At 41.6% G+C, this 27,169-nt stretch overlaps 1 protein-coding gene across 6 annotated transcripts in view; it reads left to right on the top strand.

Annotated features, from left to right (window-relative positions):
- Positions 1-24,919, top strand: part of KMT2C (lysine methyltransferase 2C) — a 301,574-nt gene extending 276,655 nt beyond the window's left edge. For 4 of the 6 annotated variants that reach the window (XM_063606427.1, XM_034965305.3, XM_034965304.3 and 1 more), the window contains 17 exons: positions 773-982; positions 1,920-2,084; positions 3,507-3,648; positions 3,796-3,943; positions 5,409-5,587; positions 5,713-5,849; positions 6,895-7,144; positions 8,266-8,405; positions 8,840-8,947; positions 10,698-11,817; positions 13,105-13,241; positions 14,546-14,688; positions 14,960-15,128; positions 20,043-20,159; positions 20,573-20,646; positions 20,928-21,036; positions 22,912-24,919. In XM_063606427.1, the coding sequence (XP_063462497.1) occupies positions 773-982; positions 1,920-2,084; positions 3,507-3,648; positions 3,796-3,943; positions 5,409-5,587; positions 5,713-5,849; positions 6,895-7,144; positions 8,266-8,405; positions 8,840-8,947; positions 10,698-11,817; positions 13,105-13,241; positions 14,546-14,688; positions 14,960-15,128; positions 20,043-20,159; positions 20,573-20,646; positions 20,928-21,036; positions 22,912-23,004 (3,441 nt within the window). In that variant the 3' untranslated portion in view covers positions 23,005-24,919. The remainder of the gene's footprint in view (positions 1-772; positions 983-1,919; positions 2,085-3,506; positions 3,649-3,795; positions 3,944-5,408; positions 5,588-5,712; positions 5,850-6,894; positions 7,145-8,265; positions 8,406-8,839; positions 8,948-10,697; positions 11,818-13,104; positions 13,242-14,545; positions 14,689-14,959; positions 15,129-20,042; positions 20,160-20,572; positions 20,647-20,927; positions 21,037-22,911) is intronic. The other 2 variants (XM_034965307.3, XM_034965306.4) reach the window with 2 other exon arrangements.
- The last annotated feature ends 2,250 nt before the right edge of the window (positions 24,920-27,169 follow it).

The following is a 27,169-nucleotide window of genomic DNA, read 5'->3' as shown; positions in this document are numbered from 1 at the left end:
AATCGTCTATAGCAGAATACTGCTGTTAAATTTAGAAATAATGGAGCCTGAAAATATTCCTGTGTTTTAAGGTATTGATAGGACTACCCTTAAAGGCCTTTTCAGGGCTTGGCTTATTCTCACTTTGTAATGATAAAAATAAAGAAAAGGTTTATTTGTTATCATCTAGGTTCTCTCCCATTGACTTTAAGTATGTGGCCATTATTTTTCAGTCAAATACGGTTGTGAACTAATTTGAAGAACCGGTGTTTTTTCTTTTTATTGTTGTCTGGTGCTATCTGTTCTCTCACCTAAGATGCATAGGCTGTAAAGCTTTTCTGGAGCCTGTGAATTGTTTCAGCACACCTCATATTTCACTAGTTCCTAAGGGGAACCAAAAATAACTCACCAAGACCACTATGCAGAGGCTCCTATAGCCATCTACAAGCATCTCCTTCCCTTCTGCAGTCAGTAAGCAGGAATAAGGGGTTCCCCAGCCCCAGGGAGGTCAGCATGAGGGGTAATGCTTTGCCAGAAAGGGCTGTGGCCTTACTAATGAGTTCTGCTCTTTCCTCAAGCTTCGCAGCTTACTGATTTCCATACTCGAGAATAACGTTTGAAGAAAAGGATGGTGTTTTTGGAAAACCAGCATTTGACACCACTCTATCTTCCCTACTTATTTAATAACTTTTAGTGCCATGTTAGGATGATGCGTCATAGCTTGGCACTGCATGAACTAAAAACCAAATATGCAAATTGTTCACTTATTTTTTACCCTTTCCAATTACATTAGCAAACTTTGGGGGCTCAAATGCAAGGTGGTTTTGGATGTGGCAACCAGTTGCCAAAAACAGATGGAGGAAGTGAAACCAAGAAACAGCGAAGCAAACGGACTCAGAGGACGGGTGAGAAAGCAGCACCTCGCTCAAAGAAAAGGAAAAAGGACGAAGAGGAGAAACAAGCTATGTACTCTAGCACTGACACGTTTACCCACTTGAAACAGGTGAGGGTGAGTCATTTAGAGCAGCCTCTTTTAAAAGTCAAGGATATAGGCTGGGGGCAGTGGCTCATGCCTGTAATCCCAGCACTTTGGGAGGCTGAGGCAGGTGGATCACTTGAGGCATGAGTTCGAGATGAGCTTAGCCAACATGGCAAAACCTCATGTCTACGGAAAATACAAACATTTACTGGGCGTGGTGGTACACGCCTGTAATTCCAGCTACTTGGGAGGCTGAGGCACGAGAATTGCTTGAGCCTGGATGGCAGAGGTTGCAGTGAGCCGAGATTGTGCCACTGCACTCCAGCCTGGGTGACAGAATGAGACTGTGTCTCAAAAAAACAAAACAAAACAAAACAAACAATTCAAGGACACGAGAGATCAAATGCTAAAAGACATCTGGACAAGGAACCTAGTAGACTTTTTCCAAGCAGAATTGCACCGTATCCTATTGGCATCTGAAATTTATGGTAATACAAATGGATTGATAGGTGATAGTCAAGATTTTCTTATGTTCATAAGGAGTAGCCTCAGTACCAAGAAAAAAATCTGTCCTCAGTACTTTGTTGTGACTCTGAATCCAAAGAAACGCATTGTGAATTCTGTTCTACACCTTTGTGGTTGTTACAGAAGGTGGGAGACAGTTGCTAACAGTGCTGTTGGTGGTACCCAGCCTCAGTTGATGCCCTGGTTTTTGCTGAGCATAGATAAGAAATATGTTTTTCTTGTTAGATGCCTGGCAGCATTCACTTAGTACAGAGCTTATTTTTAAGTCTCAAAGGTCTGTAGTCTCTCTCACTTATTCCAGCATTTTGATACTTGAAAATTTTAAGTCTCATTTTTCTGAAGCCTTATTCAACAAAGTTGCTTCGGGTCTTAGAAAGTTGAGCTACACTGAGTTCCTTTTATCATATACATTACTCTTAAATGTGTTTTTTAATAGCAGCTCTCTCTGCTCCCTCTAATGGAACCAATCATTGGAGTGAACTTTGCGCACTTTCTTCCTTATGGCAGTGGCCAATTTAATAGTGGGAATCGACTTCTAGGAACTTTTGGCAGTGCTACCCTGGAAGGGGTTTCGGACTACTATTCTCAGTTGATCTACAAGGTATGTTTCTCTGCCAAGGTGTTGTCTTGCTTCATCTTTGGGTAACATGTCAGAATTGATAGAGCTTGTCTTATTTTTGTATTTAGTTTACATCTACTCTTCCAAGTTTTATTAAAACTTAAGTTCAGCTACAGGGTTAAAATTTTACCTGGTGAAGTATTTCTAGCATAAACATTTGAAGTTGTTTTTATAGGTAAGAATACAAATTGCAAGAAATATCTATTATGTACTTCCATGGTAGTGGAAATCCTTATTTCCTTATAACCTTTATTAACACTTAAAATGAATTCAAAAATCATTGTAAATGGTGGGGATTTAATAAAAGTAGTAGTTTACCTTGAAAAATGAAATTAAACAATTTTAAGTATATCTAATAATTTAGGTATTAATTACAACTAATTCCTAGACTATTGTAGGTTTTTTTTTTTTTTTTTTTTTTTTGAGACAGGGTCTCGCTCTGTCACCCAGGCCAGATTGCAGTGGTGCAATCTCAGCTCCCTGCAATCTCTGCCTCCCAAATTCAAGCAATTCTAGTGCCTCAACCTACCAAGTAGCTGGGACTACAGGCATGCACCACCACACCCTGAGGTCAAGGCTGCAGTGAGCATGATTGTGCCATTGCCCTCTACCTCTAGCTTGGGTGACAGAGCAAGTCTCTGTCTCCAAAAAGAAAAAAAAAAAACTATCTTAACTCATAAGCTGTTCTCCAACCTTATTTTATCATCCTCATGAAATTCTTTATCTTTGCAAAATTTGTAATTTGACTTTGCACTTGATTTGCATGGTGTTATTGGTAGATTCCAAGTCTCTCCTTGAGAGACTAATCAGTAAATGACAAATTGGTGATAACTGTTAAGCTGGGAGAGGTGTCTGAAGAGGAACTACATTAATGATTTAGTTACTTTAGTAGTAGCATTAGTACTGTTGCTTCTTTTAAAGGTCTTAGTCAATCCAGATTCTCATATCTCGGATGTGAGTTGTATTACAAGTTTAAGACCAGAAATTCTTAAGTTTTTCATAGAACTAGGGCATATCTTAATGAGAACTTAAAGGATATTTTGATAATATTTTGCAATTTCTTGATTGCATTTTAAAGTTATTCTTCACTAGCTATAACCACGAAACTTGAAGAACTGCATAAATAAAATCAGGTAGAAAGGAAATTAGCTTCTTAATTTCAGAGCTTAAGTAGTCAAGCTGGGTAAAGTAAGCAAGTTGGTATGTCCATAAAATCACGAGTATCTGTTCCACTAAGAAGCCTCCTGGCCTTGTAGGTATTGTTTTCTTGGTGTGCAAGATACATCTTGATTACATTTCTGTAGCCTTGCTTCTATGTGCAAAAAATTCACAGAACTACGTTTTAGCAAGGTCATTGCATATTTGCTCAGTAGCATATAATTTAAATTTTTTGGTCTCCTGCAGCAGAATAATTTAAGTAATCCTCCAACACCCCCTGCCTCTCTTCCTCCTACACCACCTCCTATGGCTTGTCAGAAGATGGCCAATGGTTTTGCAACAACTGAAGAACTTGCTGGAAAAGTCGGAGTGTTAGTGAGCCATGAAGGTATGATTATAGCCTCCAAATTTCACACCTCGGAGAAATGTGCCTCTGCCAGTTGTGTATTGTGAAATGGCAATAGAATTGTAAAGTTCTACCCATTTATCAATATTGACTGAATGTATTTATGGTTTTGTGTTTTTGCTTTTCCAGTTACCAAAACTCTAGGACCTAAACCATTTCAGCTGCCCTTCAGACCCCAGGACGACTTGTTGGCCCGAGCTCTTGTTCAGGGCCCCAAGACAGTTGATGTGCCAGCCTCCCTCCCAACACCACCTCATAACAATCAGGAAGAATTAAGGTACAGGTTATTTTTTTCTCAAATAATTCTTAGTTATTTCTTTTTTAAAAAAAAAAAATGTATGTATGTGGCATAATGTCTTTAGGAATAGCATGTAAAAACATTTGAAGAGTACAATTTGGTGAATAATCTTCAGGATTTAAAGTTTATAAGACATTGTTACCATTAAACATAATTAGTTTGCATTTTTTTAAGCCTACATCATAGAGAGAGTTAAATAATCTAATAGACATTTAAGTATTAGATTATTTAATCTAATTAAATAATCTAATAGACATGAAGGTAGTGGAAAATCTCCATGCAACATATTTCAGAAATCATTGTCCTTTAAAGGGTATTAATGTGATTTATTGGGTTTATTGTTGTTTGTAGATGTCTAAAATGAAAGAGCAGAAGTTGCTATATCAGAGAACGCTGTCGTGGAAGAGAGTTTAAGAACTGTCTGGGGTTTGACGTCTTTGTGTCAGTTCTTTAACTGTAAGATTCTAATTGGGGAGAATCAAGTTCCCTTAGTAGATGATCGCTAGCCAACTCTTTAGATCCAGAGGGTTCTTACAACTTCATCAAATAATTATCTCTTCTTTGGAAAATCTGCCCACTACCCTCTATTTGATGAGACATTTATTTAACCTAAGTCCCTTACTTTATTAATGGGGAAACTTTGGACCGAAGTGGAGAATAATCTGTCCCAATTGAGGATCCAGGTCCTCTTTCTACTGTACCTCAGTAGGCCAGCCTTTCTTGGGTCTCCTGCATGACAGCTACTTCTCTGCGTGAGGAGTGGGAGACAGCAGTTCCACAGGGTTGTGGAACTTAGTCTGAGACCTCACAATTGGCCTGGTAGACTCGAACTTGAACTCAACAGAAGGGACCAGTCTTTTGTTTTTCTCACCTCACTTTATCAGTTAAGAAAAATAAGGGCCGATCAAGTCAATGGCCAAGTTTTCTCCCATCTTGCCACTGTAAAGAGCAGCAGTAGGACAGCTGTTTTCCCAGTCAGGTGAACGCAGGTGTGACCATTGCATATGTGTTGGACTTCTCTTTCCTTTTTTTTTTTTGTCTTTTTAAAGTTTTCCTTTTTTATTGTTAAATCCAACCAGCAGCTCTTTCCTTTTCAAGCTGCAGGAGTGCTGCCCTAGGCTCAACGATCTGGGATTTTGAAAAGGTGCTTTCATGCTCTCTATGTTACATGCTAATCAGAACATCTTCCTCTTTGGCAGGTCTTCAAACTTTGGTGCTGAAGCTTCGGTTAAAAGGAAACATACCATTTAAGTTATTTTGTAACTAAATATTGTTCTTGTATTTTTTTCCCAGTGTGGCTCTGAGCTGATTCATTTGCTGCTCATCGTATAGGTGCTGCCCAGAGTATCCTTACAGCTGTATTCACAGATGTCAGCAGGGTTGGTACAGGAAGCCCCCAGTGGTGGATTTGCAGACTTTGATGTGTGTGTTTATGTTTTTTCAGGATACAGGATCACTGTGGTGATCGAGATACTCCTGACAGTTTTGTTCCCTCATCCTCTCCTGAGAGTGTGGTTGGGGTAGAAGTGAGCAGGTATCCAGATCTGTCATTGGTCAAGGAGGAGCCTCCAGAACCGGTGCCGTCCCCCATCATTCCAATTCTTCCTAGCACTGCTGGGAAAAGTAAGAACAACACTTAACCTTATTATTTCCCTTTACACTACGCCAATTTACTAATGTAAATATTTTGATTTTGAAAATCCATTAACACTATTTTCCTCTTTTTTTTCTCTCCTTTATTTTTAAAGGTTCAGAATCAAGAAGGAATGACATCAAAACTGAGCCAGGCACTTTATATTTTGCGTCACCTTTTGGTCCTTCCCCAAATGGTCCCAGATCAGGTCTTATATCTGTAGCAATTACTCTGCATCCTACAGCTGCTGAGGTAAAAGATTAAATGACTTCTTAATGTTAAACAGTATGTCCCCAATTTTAAAAGATGGGTCAGGTGTCTACCAGAAAACACACACAACAGGATCACTGAGGATAAAGGGTCAGAGAGCAGAGCTGATGCTCACTGCAGACCTCTCAGCTGCCTTTGAGTGCCATCGTTTGTCATTGAATTGGTCTCAGCCTACGTCAAGTAAAAAGGGAAATTAGAGCTCACATTTTCTTATTAAAGGATGTATACTTCAGAGAACTCTTTTTTTTTTTTTTTTAATAGAGACACAGTCTCCTTCTGTTGCCCAGGCTGGAGTGCAGTGGCACAGTCATAGCTCACTGCAGCCTCAAACTTACTGGGCTCAAGTAATCCTTCTGCTTTAGCCTCCTCAGTAGCTGGGACTACATGTGTGAGCCATCATGTCCATCTCAGAAAAAACTTCTTTGTAACTGTTAACAGAGAAGAAAATTAAGCAATGAAAAAGAACTTTATCAACAGTAATAGTTTTGCAGAAGCAATAGAAATGTTCTTCAAGTAGCATCTGCTTATATCAAACATAAGTAATTTCCTGAGGATTTTTTATTTTTTTAACTCTGAATTCTGTGAAGACATTTCAGTAGAGACCAAACTAAAAGTCCAATGATGTGATATTTTGGTTATCAACAAAATACAGCAGTAGCAAGACCTTTGTCTGTTCTTACGGGTTGTGTCAGAGCTGGAGGGAAGCCCCTGGAAGTAAGCTTTCTGACCACCTGTAGGAACTGACGGGGTCTGTCAGATGTTACGATATCTAAAATAGTTTAACGTGTTACTAGATATTTAATGTTAATTGGAATCCCTTTATGAGGATTTCTGTTTATAAATTTCTTTTTTTGGATATTAGTTCGTTAGAGCTAATTTTTTCCCTGAGATTCTTTAAATAAAATTTGTTGGATTTTCTTAGAATCTATGTATCATGCAAAGAGGATTCATCCTAAGTGTGTATTTTTCTTCAGTGGTTCACTGTTGCCTTCTGGGTGAATAATACAGCATTTGCATTTGGTTTTAGAACATTAGCAGTGTTGTGGCTGCATTTTCCGACCTTCTTCACGTCCGAATCCCTAACAGCTATGAGGTTAGCAATGCTCCAGATGTCCCATCCATGGGTTTGGTCAGTAGCCACAGAATCAACCCGGGTTTGGAGTATCGACAGCATTTACTTCTCCGTGGGCCTCCGCCAGGATCTGCAAACCCTCCCAGATTAGTGAGCTCTTACCGGCTGAAGCAGCCTAATGTACCATTTCCTCCAACAAGCAATGGTGAGCTAGTGAGCTTTTTGTTAACCCCAAATCCATTCCTGATTCAAAAGTTAAGCTTACTCTTTGAGATACTGATTATCTTTTAACAACGGACAGGTAACATGCTGGCATATAGTCCTTGGTGAACTCACCATGTGTGGGTGTTCTGTTTTCTGTGCTGTGATTTGACCTCTAGTGCTTTGGCCTGTGTATTCTGTCATGCTGTCACCAGGGGCTATGTGAGTGCCAGCCATCTGTGCAGGCTGCCAGAAGAAGCCTGTGACAGGCTTGCCCTTGAGCAGCTTTTGTTCTTCCTGTCTCCCAACCCCCATCCCGCTGTGCCTGGGCCACCTGGTACAGGTGGGGCTGGTGACCTGACGTGGGTTCTCTTTCCTGTTCTCCTCTGCTTTCCATCCTCACCTACCTCTTGTTTTACTCTGCACCAGCTCTATAGGGCCCTTCTCTTCCCACAGAGGTGTTCATGACCCCCATCTATGAGAATGGAACAACTTCCTTAGACCGACCATGATGTCGCTTTCCTTCCTGCCTCACTGGCAATCTTACAGGCGTGCTCAGTCCAGGCCCTGGCTTCCTCCTCTTGGCTTCTAGCTGTTCTGTCACTTTTTCCCTGCTCCTTTTTGCCTTCACACTGCACCTGAATGATGCTTTCTAATTCCTGAGTCCTTATGTACCTTCTTATCCTTGGCCTTGGCTCTTTCCTCATTTCTGACTCTGCAAGTCACACTTATTTAAGACTCTTATACATATGTCATTGTATCTTTCATAAAATGTTTTTTTACCATCTTAACCTGCAAGCAAAAGTAATATCTGTTTCCCTCTCTGTCTTACTTTGTACTTAGACTGAATAGTAATCTCTCTTGGTGACTTAGTTTTATTAGATTCTTCTTTTATACTGCCATTGCTTTCCCAGCTATTTGAGAATAGGCATGTTTCTTTATTTTTGCCCTAGTGTCAGATAATCAACTCTGTAACCATTGCTTAGAAGATAAATTTTTTTTATTAATAAAAGAATAATGTTAATGAACCATGTTGTAATGAGTTGATACTGCATAATTTTTCACCATGTGCCACCTTGTGTCATCAGTCAGTTTTAATTACTAACAAAAGTTGATTGCCTTTAGGTCTTTCTGGATATAAGGATTCTAGTCATGGTATTGCAGAAAGCGCAGCACTCAGACCACAGTGGTGTTGTCATTGTAAAGTGGTTATTCTTGGAAGTGGTGTGCGGAAATCTTTCAAAGATCTGACCCTTTTGAACAAGGTACTTTGCTATTCCTTTTATGACCCCACCTCCTACCTCCAGCGAAAATGTCCTTGGCAGTGTCTCTTCCAACATCAGAGAGAGACACCACTTATGGTGGTGTGATGGACACATGTTCCTGGTGATGGCACCAGCGTATATCAGATGTGCTTGGGCTGAACACCAAAGAGCTACAACAGGCTGTTAAAGGGAATATTATGAGGACTACATATTTTTAAATAGAGTGAACCGTGGACCACATAGTTTGGTTTTATACATGTATTTTTTCCCTAGCTAAATTATCACATGCTAAATATTGGAACATAGTTTCCTTTCTACTATTAAGATAAAGAACCACTGTCACTTTTGAATATAACATAAAAATAATGTATAGATCCTGTTTTTATTAAATTTTGACTTGTTGAGATTCCCACACATTTCTCTTTGCTTTTCAGGATTCCCGAGAAAGCACCAAGAGGGTAGAGAAGGACATTGTCTTCTGTAGTAATAACTGCTTTATTCTTTATTCATCAACTGCACAAGTGAAAAACTCAGAAAACAAGGTGAGATTAGGATAATCTCAGCTGATAACAATGTGTAACGAGTGACTTCTGTGTTCTGGGCATATGGGAGTGAATAAAGATGTGTCCCTGCCTTCATGGAGTTCTGTGTGGGGAATCCAAAGCAGGTGCTGACCCGGCAGAGGAGGAGAGGGTGTAGGGAGCCTTGAGTCGTGCTACTCTTTCAACTTAGTTATTTGACAAAAGTGGGCAGAGTTATGTTTTAAAAGTTCAGTAAACAGAACACTAATATTAAAATCTTTAATTTTACCAGTTTAATTTTTTTTTGAGATGGAGTCTTATTCTGGTCCCACAGGCTGAAGGGCATTGGCACCTCTTGGCTCACTGCAGACTCTGCCTCCCAATTCAAGCAATTCTTCTGCCTTGGCCTCCTGAGTAGCTGGGATTACAGGTGCGTGCCACCACGCCCAGCTAATTTTTGTAGTTTAGTAGAGATGGGGTTTCACCATGTTGGCCAGGCTGGTCTCAAACTCCTGACCTCGTGATCCACCCACCTCAGCCTCTCAAAGTGCTGGGATTACAGGTGTGAGCCACTGCGCCCGGCCGTAAATATCTTAATATTTTAAAATTATTTTTATTGATGTTACCCCAATAGGAAAACCTGTTTAAAGATAAAATTTAAGACTATTTGTGCATTTTAAGAGAAAACACTTTGCTCACAGTGTGGTGAAAGAGGTCTGCTTTACTTGATTTTATGTAATTTGACTGTGTCCAACTAATAGTTGATACAAATGATATGTTTATAATCATGTTTTGAAGGAAGCTTTTCCTGTACAGTAATACTGCCAGTCATTCCTCCATCCAGGTTATTGCTCTGGTATGTCTTTCACAGAAGAACATTCTGAAGACTTATTTTTAACAGGTAGTTGTTTGTAGTATGCCTGTAATAAAATCTAAGCTAGATGACAAATAAATTTAGATCTTAAAATACATCAGCCTAAATGCAAGAAGGATTTTTTTTGCACCAGATAGTTTAAGTTGGTGTGCAGTCCCTGCCTGATTTGGTATAAGGCATGTCTTTTTTCAGATACCTTGTCAGGATTGGGGTATGTGAAAAGAGGGCAGCCTGTGGGTTGGTGTTTATTAGTTTGTGATACTCTGTACCATAAAGTAAATAAGCTATTGGAGATTTCCCCTCAGCTCAACTGTTTCAGCAGCCGGATCAGAGCTGAGAAGCCTCAGAGAAAAGTTAGTATGATTCATTTGTTGACAGGGGCTCCTTCCCTTTCTGTAACATTTACACCAATTGATTAAGGCTGAGATTAACAGATGTGAATTTTAGAGTGGAGATAAGCCCTCAAGAAACGATGCTGCAGCGTTCTTATTTGGTTAAACAAAAAACACTGTTCCATTGTACAAATTACATTAGCTCTTCTGACAGCATTGTGTGTGTGTGTGTGTGTGTGTTTTCTTTTTCTGGTTTTAATATAGTTAGAAAGGGGATTGTCCCAGAAAGTGTAAGAGCAGAATATTCTCCAGAATTATGGCTTTGTGGAAAAGGCCTCGAAAGGACGCGGCACAGCTGCCATCACCCGCTCTCTATCCCTGTGCACCTTAGAGCATGGTCAGCTTCTGCGGTGCATGAGCCCCCAGCACTTACTGCTGACTCTCCCTCTGCCCCTCAGGTCACCCATCCTCTTCAGTCATACTGCTCAGCTTCTTGTCTTAACAAGAATTGCTTTTCGGGCTTGTGAATTATTTTTCTTTGTCATGGTTTCTTTATGTTGCCCAGGAATCCATTCCTTCATTGCCACAATCACCTATGAGAGAAACGCCTTCCAAAGCATTTCATCAGTACAGCAACAACATCTCCACTTTGGATGTGCACTGTCTCCCCCAGCTCCCAGAGAAAGCTTCTCCCCCTGCGTCACCGCCCATCGCCTTCCCTCCTGCTTTTGAAGCAGCCCAAGTCGAGGCCAAGCCAGATGAGCTGAAGGTGACAGTCAAGCTGAAGCCTCGGCTAAGAGCTGTCCATGGTGGGTTTGAAGATTGCAGGCCACTCAATAAAAAATGGAGAGGAATGAAATGGAAGAAGTGGAGCATTCATATTGTAATCCCTAAGGGGACATTTAAACCACCTTGTGAGGATGAAATAGATGAATTTCTAAAGAAATTGGGCACTTCCCTTAAACCTGATCCTGTGCCCAAAGACTATCGGAAATGTTGCTTTTGTCATGAAGAAGGTGATGGATTGACAGATGGACCAGCAAGGCTACTCAACCTTGACTTGGATCTGTGGGTCCACTTGAACTGCGCTCTGTGGTCCACGGAGGTCTATGAGACTCAGGCTGGTGCCTTAATAAATGTGGAGCTAGCTCTGAGGAGAGGCCTACAAATGAAATGTGTCTTCTGTCACAAGACAGGTGCCACTAGTGGATGCCACAGATTTCGATGCACCAACATTTATCACTTTACTTGCGCCATTAAAGCACAATGCATGTTTTTTAAGGACAAAACTATGCTTTGCCCCATGCACAAACCAAAGGGAATTCATGAGCAAGAATTAAGTTACTTTGCAGTCTTCAGGAGGGTCTATGTTCAGCGCGATGAGGTGCGACAGATTGCTAGCATCGTGCAACGAGGAGAACGGGACCATACCTTTCGCGTGGGTAGCCTCATCTTCCACACAATTGGTCAGCTGCTTCCACAGCAGATGCAAGCATTCCATTCTCCTAAAGCACTCTTCCCTGTGGGCTATGAAGCCAGCCGGCTGTACTGGAGCACGCGCTATGCCAATAGGCGCTGCCGCTACCTGTGCTCCATTGAGGAGAAGGATGGGCGCCCAGTGTTTGTCATCAGGATTGTGGAACAAGGCCATGAAGACCTGGTTCTAAGTGACATCTCACCTAAAGGTAACGTCTGCCGTTCACATGCTGTGCAGTGCTACTTACTCTGATGTCAGGCTAATGAATGTATTTTGTCAATTTTCCATGTTTGTCTCATGTTCGTTTTATATTTTATAATGTGTATTTTTCATTTACAAATGCCAGTTTGTGTTCTCACACCTTGCTCTCTTTGCTATACAGTTGTCTAAACACTTTCATAGTCAATATATCTTTGAACATACGAGTTGGTGAGGTAAATCCGAGAATGATTTGTAGATAAAGGTTGCCTGTCATTTGCATTGGGGACCTCCTTTTTCTTTTTCTTTTTCTTTTTTTTTTTTTTTTTTGAGACGGAGTTTCTCTTTTGTTGCACAGCTGGACTGCAATGGCGCGATCTCAGTTCCCTGCAACCTCTGCCTCCTGGGTTCAAGTGATTCTTCTGCCTCAGCCTCCCGAGTAGCTGGGATTACAGGCTTGCGCTACCAGGCCCGGCTAATTTTTATATTTTTAGTAGTTTTTAATTTTGTATTTTTAGTATTTTAGGGTTTCAGCATGTTGGCCAGGCTGGGCTCAAACTCCTGACCTCAGGTGATCCACCTGCCTCAGCCACCCAAAGTGCTGGGATTACAGGTGTGAGCCACCGTACCTGGCGGGGACCCCCTTTTTCTTAAAGTCAGTTTCTAGAAGGCAGGAATGACATCTAAATCATACTGTATACATTGTCATAAGACAATGTATAGGAACATCAGATATTAAGTTTAGAGATGGAAATTAAACACTTAGTTTGGACCTCCATGGTTAAGTCTAGATTGTCACTTTTGCTTATGTAGAAAGTACACAAACAAAAGTATGTGGAGCTGCTTTCTTAAGTTTAGCACTTAAAAAAAAAAAGTCTGAAAATACTCTAAAGATAATTCCAAAGAAAATATCAATTTAACATTTTAATTTAAATCTGAGGGGAAAGGAACATAGCTATAGACATTACCAATTAGACTAATCATTTTAAAATCTGGTATGTTATATGGCCACTATGAAAGTAAATGAACTGTTTGCATGAATTTCAGTTACATTAAGTTTTTTCACTTTAATGTCCTTAATCTATTATTTTCCCCAAATTTTAGGTCTTTAAAAAAAATTGCTGCCATTTAATAAACAGGTTCATTAGATTATTACCAAACAGATTTATTAGATTATTGCCCAACAGGATTTATTTGGAAATTAGTAAATCCTTGTGAGTGGTTATTCTTCATTTTGCTCTTGTTTTTTATACGGTATCCTATTTCCTATAAAAATTATGTTTTTGTCCCTATGTAGGTGTCTGGGATAAGATTTTGGAGCCTGTGGCATGTGTGAGAAAAAAGTCTGAAATGCTCCAGCTTTTCCCAGCGTATTTAAAAGGAGAGGATCTGTTTGGCCTGACCGTCTCTGCAGTGGCACGCATAGCGGAATCAGTGAGTGTCTTGGTCAGGCTTTGAGATTGGAATTGCTTTCCTGATTCAGTGTGACCACTTGAACACATGCTGTAACATTTGTGGCACTCTTCAGAAAGTGACTGAGCCTGTGGATTAACCCGTTTCTCTTAGAGGAATAAGGCATTGGTGATTAATCGGGAGAGCTCAGCACGTGTTGGTATTCACCCAGTTGAGGTAGTTAACAAACTTCAGGTTCTCTTCCAGGCTGGAGGCAAGCAGGGGTGAAGGACACCAGGCTTGTCACATCTTCTGGGTGTGCTGGATGGGTGAGGACACTCTCCTCTTCCCTTGCCTTTCTGAAGTTTCTCCCACCTCAGAATGTCAGTGTGCCCATTTCCTGACACTTGGGTATTTATGGCCACTCTCCTGCCCTCTTCCTAGGATGAAGTCACTAGAGGGCAGTAGATCGCAGCAGCACTGATTTCTGTCCTCTCTTGACATTTCTTTGCTTAAAAGATTACAAGCCTGTTTGTCAGTGAGTCTAACTGAACCATATCTACACAATAGTTTTAGAAAATTGTATGATTCTAAGGCATTGTTTTCAAGAATAAAAATATCATTGGTGTGTTTTCTTTGGACAGGCAGAGGAAACCCCAAAAGCCACTGAGTAATGTGCCTAATTGTTTTCTTTGGAATCGCCCTGCCTAAATGATACTTATCTTTTATGACTACAGAGAAATAAATTTCACAAGCAGTGTATTCCAGAAAAGACCTTTAACATGTAAATGACTTTGAGTAAAGCTTGAGTTAACACCTATGCTTTATGCTCCCAGGACATGGAGAGCGATAACCTCATCACATCAGAATCAAATTGAAAGGAGTGAGAAACGATCAAGAAAGAAACCATATAGATGATTTTTTAACTGTTTTTAATTGTAAAATTCCAGACAGAGATATAAAAGTTGGCATTAATACAGGGGAAAGAACTCAATGCGAATCATTACATGCCCTGTGTTTGTGGGTATTGTGTGTTTCAGTCAGACCCTGAAATCACACAAGCGTGTATATTGGTCAGCCAGTGTTTGTTGCATGGGCTAATCTTTTTCTTCAAGGAGCATTTGGCAGGGTTTACCTAAGTTTGGCTTTGAAACTGAATTTGCATACTCATATTTAAGTGGATCTACCTGCAGGCCAATAGTGTTAACATAAGCTAGAAGAGCATTTTATTATCAAGGAAAACGCTGATGAGTTATTTCTGTCGTGGGCCATCCTTTGACCAGCTTGAGATTGTCTGTAGTCTCCATCAGATGGGGTGACTTTGTGTCTACTTTGCTTCTTTTCAGCTACCTGGGGTTGAGGCATGTGAAAATTATACCTTCCGATACGGCCGAAATCCTCTCATGGAACTTCCTCTTGCCGTTAACCCCACAGGTTGTGCCCGTTCTGAACCTAAAATGAGTGCCCATGTCAAGAGGTTTGTGTTAAGGTATTTTGTTTTAACTTCACATAGTACAGCCCAGGGTTTCTAGGCGTATTAGTGGTTTCCTGTGCTTGATTTGTCTGCTGCTTACAAACCCTGCTGTCTGGCTGTGTATGTGCCCAACTACATAAGAGAACTCACCGTGTGTCTCTGCTAGGCAGCTTTCCATGTATGTTTCTGTCAGTAAGAATCTGAATTAACCTGGTTTTGGGCATTACTCAGAGGTATCTTCAGTTTTCCTTGTATTTTTTTCCTGTTGATATGCCATTGTCTGCAGGCCTCACACCTTAAACAGCACCAGCACCTCAAAGTCATTTCAGAGCACAGTCACTGGAGAACTGAACGCACCTTATAGTAAACAGTTTGTTCACTCCAAGTCATCGCAGTACCGGAAGATGAAAACTGAATGGAAATCCAATGTGTATCTGGCACGGTCTCGGATTCAGGTGAAGAAATACTTTGTGTACAGGAAGTGGAGAGACAGGGTGGAGTCTAGGAATCTGAAGCTATTGATGTCCAGTATGTGAAAATGATTTCACATAGCTGCAGGGACAGAAACATGTTTTCAAAATCGTATCAAATCCTGTCCCTTGGTAACACTAGGGATTTAATATGTAGTCTTGGAACTTGGTGATTGGCTTCCCCAAATGGAAAGCAGACCAGTGGAATCCACATCTTTGCATCTTGTTGAGAGCTCCTGGGAGGCAGGTAGCATTGTAATTTGCACACACTGGATTGTGGAGTGCTCAGTAGAGCTGTTTCAAGCACTTGAGAGAAATACAAATGAAAATATTTTCCAAAAGTACACCAATTTTGGAAGTTACCTTATCTTTTGGAAGCTACCGTTTCATGAAATCAAGTGCACGTTTTTTGGTAGACTGTGGACTATCTTACAAGTAAGGCCGTGTATAGGCTAAGCATTTAAGTTTACACCTATAGTCCATACTTCCTGAGCTGCAGACCCAAATATCCAAATGCCTGTTCAGCATTTTTCTCCTTGGATGTCTCAGAATGGAATTACAAAGCTCTTACTTTGTCAAACTTGTCCAGCTCCTAAACCCCGCCATCCTACAGGCTCCTTGCTGAGTGATGTTACCGTTTGTGTACATTGGCCTCAGTACTGCCAGATTAAACCTAAAGCATCATCGAGTTCTGTTTTCTCCTAAAAATTCTCTCAGATCCACTCTTAGGTTTACCAGCCCTATCTTGAGCCACATATCACTTGCCTATACCACTGCAGGCCTGGCTGTCTCCTCCCATCCAGTTCCTTCTCAGCAGCCAGCAAAGTATCTTTACCATATAAATTGGATCAGCATTCCTTTGTCTATCCTCATTCAGATTCTTGTTCCTTTGTTGGAACCCTTTTACTCCTCACTAGAAGTTTGTAGGATCTTCTCTTTATTGATATTTGGACATTTCACAGAACTACACCTCAGTGAAGGTCTTTTTGTTGATTGCTTTCCTCCCTTGATGAGCCCTTTCAACCTGGAGCATCGTGACCTTCCGTCTGAGAAATGTGTTTTGTATTCATTCTTTTGCAAGTTCTGCCCCTCTGTTTCCTCTGTGTTTGCACTAAAACCCCTGAGATTCAGGATCTCAAAGTGTGGACCTGAGACTAGAAGCAGCAGTGTCACCTGGGAGCTTGTTAGGATGTGCAGGTTCGGGGGCCCCAGCCCAGCCTCACTGAACCCAGCTCTGGAGGTGGGGCCTCCTGGATGATTCTCATGCATGTCAGAGAGTAATTTCTGTCTTATATCCTTTCTCCCCTTCTGTTTTTTGTTTCCTTGTCTCTCTGTTCTTTCTGAGACTTCCTCTACTTTATCTGCTAATCTTTCTTGTCTATTTTTAGAGATGAGCTACGAGCCCTTTCTGCTCTTGATCTTGTTTGATATTTTGTTTTTACATTATGAGTGGAGTATCTGTGTTTTCTCTGCTGTTGCCCCTCTCTGTTGAGCCTCTCTCAGATTCTGTGGGTGAATTAGTGCTTTGCCTCTACTCCTTCCAGTTCTAGCTTTCCCTTGCTAAGTCAATTACTTTTCATTTTAAATAGTCCATTCACTCTTATACCCATTCGTGTTCTCGAGGAGTGTGCTTTTACTGTGATTTTAGTGGGTATCTTAACTGTGTTCAACCTGTCACCTTTAACCTGAAGCATTTTTGAGAGCTCTGGTTTCTGTCTCTTTACTCATTTCATCCTGCCACCCTCCCATCTGTCCACCTCCCTGGGTATCCCGTGGATGATCTAATATGTATCCTGTTTTTCTGTGCTAATATCTTAGAACTATATACACTTTTATGTACATATATAAAAATGGAATCATGTTATATTTATTTTTCTCCGTCTTCCTTTTCTCTGTAATAATCAGAGGTCCCTCTCGATCAACTGAGGTAGCTTCATTTCATTCTTTTGAATGGTTACCTGATGTTCCATAGTGTTGATAAACTGCAGTTAAACCATTGCATTACTGATGAGTGTTTATTTGATTTATAATTTTTCTCATAACAAACAGTGTTGCTATATCTTGTACAAATATCACAATGAATTAATAGTTTCACTCCTACGGGGTATATTCCCAAACGTGAGGTTTCTCTGTAAAAGCGTGTGTACTTTTCATTTAAATAGATATTGCCAGTTTTCTAAAAAGTCTCTTACTGCACACTTCTTCCTGCAGCATGTGAGACTGTTTTCTTGTTTCCCATTTGTAGCTGGTGTTACTATTTTTTTGTTTAGTTGGTCTGATAAATATAGACTGATGTTACCTTAATTGAATAGGCAGCTTTTCATGTCAGCCATTTGGATTTGCTTTCATAGGAATTGCGTATTCATATCCTTTGTCCATTTTTCAATTTTTAGCAGTTTACACTATTCAGAATTTTCCCCTACAAAATATCCTTTGCCTACCAGCAAGTGTGACATCTTTTTTCTTGTAAAAGTTACTGTTTATATAAACAAACATACATAATTTTCTGTTGCATCTAGTCTTGGTCAAGACCCTAGATTATATACGGATTCTAGAGGTTTTCTTGCATAACATTTTTAAAATACAATTTCGCTTTCTTCCATTGGATAACCAGTTGTTGAAGGGCCATTTAGAAGTAACCCACTCATTTTTAACTGATTTTCTTTCTTCTTCTTTGAGACAGGGTCTCACTGTGTCGCCCAGGCTGGAGTGCGGTGGCACAATCTCAGCTCACTGCAGCTTCGATCTCCTGGGCTCAAGCGATCCTCTTACCTCAGCCTCCTGAGTAGCCAGGGCTACAGGCACATGCCACAATACTTGGCTAATTTTTAAAAATATTTTTTTAGAGATGAGGTTTTGCCATGTTGTCCAGGCTGGTCTTGAACTTCTGAACTCAAGCAATTCACCTGCCTCGGCCTCCCAAAGTGCTGGGATTACAGGCATGAGCCCCCGTGGCTGGCATGAAATTTTTTTTTTTTTTTGAGACAGAGTCTTCTTCTGTCACCCAGGCTGGAGTGCAGTGGCACGATCTCGGCTCACTGCAACCTCTGCCTCCCAGGTTCAAGCAATTCTTCTGCCTCAGCCTCCCAAGTAACTGGGACTACAGGTGTGTACTACCATGCCCGGCTAATTTTTTTTTTTTTTTTAAGTAGAGATGGGGTTTCACCGTATTGGCCAGGCTGGTCCTCAAACTCCTGACCTTGTGACCCGCCCACCTCTGCCTCCCAAAGTGCTGGTATTACAGGTGTGAGCCACCACACCTGGCCTTTTTCTTCTAACCCCACGAAATCTTGACTATAAACTGAATTTTAATACCAGTTACTACTGTACGTTAGATTTTCATACATGCAGGGATCTATTTCTCTTTTCTGAGATGGAGTCTCACTCTGTCACCCAGACTGGAGTGCAGTGGTGCCATCTTGGCTCCCAGATTAAAGCGATTCTCATGCCTCAGCCTCCGGAGTCTCGCTCTGTTGCCCAGGCTGGAGTGCAGTGGCATGATCTCAGCTCACTGCAACCTCTGCCTCTGGGGCTCAAGCAATTCTCTTGGCTCAGCCTCCCTAGTAGCTGGGATTACAGGCACACGCCACCACGCCCAGCTAGTTTTTGTATTTTTAGTAGAGACGGGGTTTCACCATGTTGGCCAGGCTGGTCTTGAACTCCTGACCTCAAGGGATCTGCCTGCGTTGGCTTCCCAAAGTGGTGGGATTATAGGCATGAGCCACCACGCCTGGCCCATTTGGAATCTCTTCATTTCCACTGATCTTGTTTATTCTTAAACCACACTATATTGATCTCCATACATACTTTTTGTGTGTTCTGGTTCATTCACTTGTGAGTTGTATCTGGAGTAGAACAGATAATCAAAGATGCTTGTTCAGAGGATAAATCAGTTCACATACTAAAGTCTCTCACATGGCCCTTCCCACCATGTGCTCCCGGATGTGCTTCATGAGGACGCAGCTGGGGCAGCACATGGTCCTCCTAGTAATTCCGACTAGAATGCAGTTGATTTCTGCATTCTAGAATTCAGTTCAATTCTAGAATTGCATTCTAGTCTAGTACTTCTGATTCAGTTGCATCTAGTCTAGTACTTTTGCATTCAGTTGCCTTCTAGTCAGAATTAAGTGCAAAAACCCAAAATTGGGACAAGAAAATACAACTATTTATGGCAAAGACCCATATTTTGTTAGTATGTTTCTCTACAAGTTGTGCTACCAACCTGAATAGTGCACCTGGCAGGCCACCAGCACGGGAGTACAAGCTGTGCAGTGAGAGCTGCTTCCATTTCAGCCCGTTCAAACTTCTTTCCCAGCCTCAGAATTTTGTATTAGTGAAAAATTTACCTTCCCCAAGAGCTTCATTTGTTTCCAACATTCCTGATATTTACAGCAGAGTGACGTTTCCTGTGTCTGCTCTTTGCCCTGGCTGCTGGGAAACTCAGAGCCAAGTCTGAACCCTGTTTACAGTATCAGTGATTGGTTATAGTTAGCCTGATTTCTATGTTATTGAATTTATTATGTCTTTTTTGAAATAGTATTGGGGTAAAATAAACACCACAAGTCAATAAGCTTATTTAGTTGGGAACTCAGCTATCTCATCTGGAAGGGTAGATAGCCTAATACATAAGACAGCCAAGCCACAGTACTACTTTATACATAGACCCTAAGAATTTAGTGCTAAAAAAGACGTAGGAATAAGCTAGTGATGGCATAGTTTTAAGTAGTAAAAATGTCCAATTTTTTAAATTTCAGAAAATAGCATATTCAAAAATGATTTGAGGTCAAGTGAAACTTAAGTATGGCTTCTAATAAGACCCAAGGGTGAAACCTTTGTATGAAAAACAGAAAGAAGACTTGTTGTCACATAAATTGGAAGCATGTACACACTTTTGTTTAGGGGCTGGGCCTGTATGCTGCTAGAGACATTGAGAAGCACACCATGGTCATCGAGTACATCGGGACTATCATTCGAAACGAAGTAGCAAACAGGAAAGAGAAGCTTTATGAGTCTCAGGTAGGTGTCGGGTCCCCACGATTGTATACACAGCACCATCATCCTCTCCCTTTCTCCGTGCCAGCCAGACACCCTGGAAGGCAGAATGAAATCTGTCATGCTGCATTCAGCTTTAAACAAAAGCCATATCTGTATATTAGTGTATTTTTAGCAGTTTTATCTCTTTCAATTGGTGTTACAGTTTACTTTGATAGACAACTGTAAATTAATGAGCCTGGCTTCACACACAACCTACTGATTCCATGCTTTCCATTCGTGCCATGTAAATGTCATCTGTGCCTAATAGAATATCCACAGTAAGGATGATCAGGCTGCCGTTCCGTTCAGTTTCGACTGAGTCCTCCTGGTGTGGATAGGAACACAGGGGAGTTTCAGGTCAACATTGATGACTTACTGACTGACTTTTCCCTCAGAACCGTGGTGTGTACATGTTCCGCATGGATAACGACCACGTGATTGACGCGACACTCACAGGAGGGCCTGCAAGGTGAGACAGCGAGGAACCTGACGGGGAGTGCTTTTGCTCGTGGGGCCAGTGCTGGTGGCGAGAACACTGAAGCCAAGGGAAAGGCTCTCATGGCAGCCTGGCGGTGACTAAACATTCAGAGCAAATGAGTTGAGAATTTTTATTTAAATGTTATATTTGTGCTTCTAACAATGGGCAAATAGAAATTTAATTAGCAAAAACTGCTTTATCAATAAATGGGAAGTTTTTAAAGCTGCTTCTAGTTGTTTCACAATACAGTTTTCTGACATGGTGGCTTGCAGGTATATCAACCATTCGTGTGCACCTAATTGTGTGGCTGAAGTGGTGACTTTTGAGAGAGGACACAAAATTATCATCAGCTCCAATCGGAGAATCCAGAAAGGAGAAGAGGTAAGAGTGTGAGAGATTGCATCTGCCATGTTGTTCAGATCCTGGGCGAATAGTTCCCTCCTCACACAGGTCACTTACTCACTTGTTTCCCGATTCTTTGTTGTGATAAAAACTCTGTCCATAATAGGCCAGATGTTCCCACCCTGCAGTATCTCACCCTTCAGGCACTCCAGTTCACCTTCCTCCACATGGCAGCTCTGTGAGCATTTGCTGTCACCTCTCCCTTCCCTTCTGTGCCACGGGTTCAGCGTCCCCATGGCACCCAGGTGGTATCATTTCTATGTGCCATAGGATCCTTCTTTATCCCCTTAACCTGGACCCAGTTTGGCAGTGTCCCCTCTGAAGAGCATCCCTGTCCTTCTCCAAGGGGCCGTGGCTCCTGGGATGGCACTGTTGGGCTGTGGGCGGCAAATCTGGGCCGCCGTGCTGCTGAGGATTGTGTGCTCACGCTGGCGATCAGTGCGTGCTTAACCAAGTGCCCACATCGCCACATTCTTCAGCAGTTCAGGTGTGGGTTGTTGTCTTCAAAATGCCGAGCGCCAAGCTTGCTATTTGTCTCCGTGCTCTCAGAGGTGACTCTGGTCCGGCGTCTCACCCGTTGGGATTATTTTTGGCCTTAATTGCTGCATTTGCTTCCCACCTTGGTCTTTCCCACTGTGATTCAGGTACCTTGGTTCTGGAATTGGCATTGCCTGGAAAGCTGTCACTGAGCAGCAGGCTTGGTTTCTGTAGGAAACGTCCCGCATTTGGGGAGTGAGGCACCTGAGTGACTTGACTTTGTTGGTGCTCCTCTCCCTTCGTGAACATAGCCATGGGATTCGTGGGATTCTATCTGTATTTTGGGTCTTTGTGGAATCTCCTTTCTTAGTCAAGAATAAGGATCCGACTAGACCCAAGGCCCGTTATACATCTCAAAGTAACGTGTAAATAAGACAGTGTGTGGGAGCCCTGGCACGGTGCCAGTAACCAATGGCTACCATGGTGGTCAGAAGAGACTCAGCCCAGGGCCACCTGCCTCCTTCCTACTTGAGTATTCTTGAGTAAATAGTTTAATATGAGCCCCTAGTTTATCTTCTGCAAGATAGAGAAAATGACTTCCTTACCAGGCTCTTGTAAGGACTCAGCAGATACCTGAAAGAAAGCAGTGGAATCATTGCCAAGAACAGCTGCTCAGTAAACACTGGTTTCCTTCCTTTCTGTGTAGAAGGTCTTTCCAGCTAGCATCTAGAATCATTTCACTCAGAAGAGACCTAGAAATTCCTGGGCCTCCCCTTCATTTTGCAGCATCGGCTCTCTCTGGGGTGGTGGGGGTTGCAGGGGCCACGCAGTGAGGCTTGTACCATGGGACTCACGCAGACTCCCACCTACCTTGATTGGTCTGAGATGTTAATTTGGTGACCTCTAAATAGAAAGACATCCTTTCAGTCTTGAGTGAGGAAAAATGAAAGAGGGAAAACAGTGTTAGCTGGCAGTTCATCTCACCCAGAACTGCATGCCCCATTCAGTAAATCAGGGGAGGTGAAAGGCTTTTAGGGAGGGTTTTAGGGAGAGGGCTAGGAAAGCAGTTGCCCTTCCAGTCCCTCCATCCACTTGCGGGACAGCATTATGAGAAGTCACAGAAATACAGCTTTCTCCGGTCAGGCTCCCCGTTCTCAGATCTGGCTGTTTAAAAATACTGCCTCCCTCATTTCCTCTGTGCAAGCACAGTGCCTCTTTTCAGGGTTCCCCCAGGGTCCCATGGAACCTCAATAAATCAGGTCTTCCTTAATTTACGTCTGTTTCGTTTGCTGGTTTTAAAATGCAAGGGAGATGGAGGCAGAAACGCTATTGCCTTCCTTGCTGTCCTTTCTTACCCTGTGTCTTTGCCGTGGGCAGCTCTGCTATGACTATAAGTTTGACTTTGAAGATGACCAGCACAAGATTCCCTGTCACTGTGGAGCTGTGAACTGCCGGAAGTGGATGAACTGAAATGCATTCCTTGCTAGCTCAGCGGGCGGCTTGTCCCTAGGAAGAGGCGATTCAACACACCATTGGAATTTTGCAGACAGAAAGAGATTTTTGTTTTCTGTTTTATGACTTTTTGAAAAAGCTTCTGGGAGTTCTGATTTCCTCAGTCCTTTAGGTTAAAGCAGCGCCAGGAGGAAGCTGACAGAAGCAGCGTTCCTGAAGTGGCCGAGGTTAAACGGAATCACAGAATGGTCCAGCACTTTTGGTTTTTTTTCTTTTCCTTTTCTTTCTTTTTTTGTTTGTTTTTTGTTTTTTGTTTTGTTTTTCCCTTGTGGGTGGGTTTCATTGTTTTGGTTTTCTAGTCTCACTAAGGAGAAACTTTTACTGGGGCAAAGAGCCGATGGCTGCCCTGCCCCAGGCAGGGGCCTTCCTATGAATGTAAGACTGAAATCACCAGCGAAGGGGACAGAGAGTGCTGGCCACGGCCTTATTAAAAAGGGGCAGGCCCTCTAACTTCAAAATGTTTTTAAATAAAGTAGACACCACTGAACAAGGAATGTACTGAAATGACTTCCTTAGGGATAGAGCTAAGGGATAATAACTTGCACTAAATACATTTAAATACTTGATTCCATGAGTCAGTTTATTGTAGTTTTTGATTTCTGTAAAATAAGAGAAACTTTTGTATTTATTATTGAATAAGTGAATGAAGCTATTTTTAAATAAAGTTAGAAGAAAGCCAAGCTGCTGCTGTTACCTGCAGAACTAACAAACCCTGTTACTTTGTACAGATATGTAAATATTTTGAGAAAAAATACAGTATAAAAATAGTTATTGACCAAATGCTACCAGGCTCTGCAGCAGCTCGGGGGCTTATAAAATGTTCATAGGGATGTTACAATATAATTTTGTGTTATAAAATATGCCATTATAATTATGTAATAACCAAAATTTCAACCTAGAGTGTTGGGGGTTTTTTGGAAACTGCAGTCTATTAGTACTCAATGGTTTTATACACCTTACTTCTGACAGAGCGGGGCGTATGCTACGACTACAACTTTTATAGCTGTTTTGGTAATTTAAACTAATTTTTTCATATTATATTGTTGCATCCCTACTTCTTCAGTCAGGTTTTTTTGTGCTTACAATTTGTGATAACTGTGAATAACTGCTTAAAAATACACCCAAATGGAGGCTGAATTTTTTCTTCAGCAAAAGTAGTTTTGATTAGAACTTTGTTTCAGCCACAGAGAATCATGTAAACATAATAGGATCATGTAGCAGAAACTTAAATCTAACCCTTTAGCCTTCTATTTAACACAAAAATTTGAAAAAGTTAAAAAAAAAAAAGAGATGTGATTATGCTTACAGCTGCAGGACTCTGGCAATAGGGTTTTTGGAAGATGTAATTTTAAAATGTGTTTGTATGAACTGTTTGTTTACATTTCTTTAATAAAAAAAACACTGTTTTGTGTTTGCTTGTAGAAACTTAATCAGCATTTTGAACCAGGTTAGCTTTTTATTTTGTACTTAAAATTCTGGTACTGACACTTCACAGGCTAAGTATAAAATGAAGTTTTGTGTGCACAATTCAAGTGGACTGTAAACTGTTGGTATATTCAGTGATGCAGTTCTGAACTTGTATATGGCATGATGTATTTTTATCTTACAGAATAAATCAATTGTATATATTTTTCTCTTGATAAATAGCTGTATGAAATTTGTTTCCTGAATATTTTTCTTCTCTTGTACAATATCCTGACATCCTACCAGTATTTGTCCTACCGGGTTTTTGTTGTTTTCTGTTCTGTATAATAGTATCTAATGTTGGCAAAAATTGAATTTTTTGAAGTATACAGAGTGTTATGGGTTTTGGAATTTGTGGACACAGATTTAGAAGATCACCATTTACAAATAAAATATTTTACATCTATAAGAGCTGCCTAGAGCTTCTCTGTTAACTCCTCATATTCAAATTTGAGCTCTTAAATTGAGGATTGTCTGAAGATCTTTCACAATTAGAGTGTTGATGCGATCAACTTGGTTTTCTTAGATTTTCAAATAAGTTTAGATGTAAATTCATAATTCATTCTAATTATGATACTTTTTCCTTCCCTTCGACTGAATAAAGAAGGGAACTTCTGTATCTTTTTAGGGTGTTTACCAAATTTAGAATATCGTTGGTGCCTTGTTCAAAGCCTGTTTTTGTTTAATTGGTAAATTTAGTCTTGGTTATGTTGCTGTTTTTTTTGTTTTTTGTTTTTTGTTTTTTTTTTTGAGGCAGCTTTTCAGACTTTATTCTATGTGGTAGACTTTCTTTCTATCTTATTGAATTATTTAACGTATTAAATATAAAGGGGTTAAGAAAAAAACTGCTCAGAATCCCCTTTAGTTTCTAGGACAGATTTTTAACTGGGACTTCGCTAACACTAAAATAGCCAGCATTCCTAGTCCCCCATGGAGCTTGCCTTCTAGTGAGGGGCACGGACAAAAACAGGTGACTTTTTTAGATGGGGGGTGGGCTGGGAGTCCCGTGGGGGCATTCTAAGGAGGCAGCATTTAAGCAAGACCTGAAGGATGAAGAGGAGCTGGGAGCGTGGCAGAGGCTTGCCTGGCAGAGGGGACAACTCGTACAGGAGCCTTGAGATCTGAAAGAGGCTGATGCTGCCAGTAACTGAAAGGCAGGTGTGGCTGGGACAGAGTGGCAGGAGGTGAGATGAGAGAAAAGCAAGGGTGAGTGGCGCAGGTTTAGCTCGCGTGGGTCAGCAGGAAGCTGCTGCCGGACGGTGCTGAGTTCCCACTGTGCACAGAGGTGACACGCTGCCCAGAAGAGGCGGCCCGCCTGTGGGCACCAGCGTGTGTACGCTGAGGCTGAGTGGGCTCCGTACGAGTCCCAGGAGGAGCAAGGGGTGCCCTGGGCTAGGCGGAGGGAGCTGGCAGCAGCTGAGGTGTTTTGCATGTAGATGGCTCAAACATTTCCCATTTCAAAACCGCCTTGTCTCAAGTCTCTCCTCAGCTTCTCCTATCCTCCTTCTCTGGCCCCATGTCACATGGAGGCCGCACTGCCCTCTGTCCTAGTCACCAAACAGAAACAAACACACTTAGTCTGATGTGGTGTCCGATGCAGTAGATGATCATCTGGCCATTAGGGTTTCCTGTCCCTGGTGGCGGTGGCAGCCGCTGTCTCTGAAATTCTCTCCAGCCCCTGCTTGTGGAGCAGAACCCTTTCCTGGCTTTCTTCCCACATTGCTGCTTTAATCTTTTCCCTCTAAGGTCTCTACCCCATTCTTTTTTCATCATTAAGGTATGTATTTAATAGTAATCTGAAAAACAGCCTTCGGGAGGCCAAGGCGGGAGCCTCACTTGAACAGGAGTTCAAGACCAGCCTAGGCAACATAGTAAGACCCATCTCTACAAAAAATCAAAACATTAGCCAGGTGAGGTTGTGCGCACCTGTAGTCCCAGCTACTTGGGAGGCTGAGGCAGGAGGATCACTTGAGCCTGGGAAGTCAAGGCTGCAAGGAGCTGAGATTGTACCACTGCACTCCAACCTGGGTGACAGAGTAAGTTCTTGTCTCAATTAAAAGAATAATAACGGAAGCCAACTCTTCCAGGAAACCATAGCTATGCAGTAATTCATGGCTTCTATGATACTAGTGCGTTTTTTATTAGGCTCGGACACAAACACTACAACTGTCCCACTTCAAATGCCCAGGAACAATGTAGACAAATTCCAAAGAATGGGTTGTTTGATGTGAACACCATGGAAAGAAAAAAGGCACAGAGTCTGACTTTATCTTTTGGCCCTGAGCCTAGGGCCATCCTGTCCTATTGTAATAGGAAAGGACAGTCTCAACAGCAGAGTCACCAGCACTCCCTCAGCTTCACAGCAATGCAGTAAAGCCCCCGGCGGCCTGTTCCCTGGGGCCCGTTGTCACATACACTGGCAGAAGCTTTGAAATGAGAAGTGCTACATTTAAAACATTAAAAATTTAAATATTTCAGTTACGACCATGTAAGGAGAGAGACTTAAGGTTCCAAGAGGCAGAATCATGATGTTTTTAACTGTGCTTACTAGACTTACATGTGTTCCTAGATAAGGCGGCCTCAGCACTTCCATCAGGTTTCCAGCTATGCCTGGGAGGACTCCCGCTCCCATCACCTTCTGGCAGAGTTGAAGAATCTT

This window comes from Pan paniscus, chromosome 6, assembly GCF_029289425.2.
Source record: "Pan paniscus chromosome 6, NHGRI_mPanPan1-v2.0_pri, whole genome shotgun sequence".
Lineage (NCBI taxonomy): Eukaryota > Metazoa > Chordata > Mammalia > Primates > Hominidae > Pan > Pan paniscus.
This window is presented reverse-complemented; position numbering and strand designations above follow the sequence as displayed.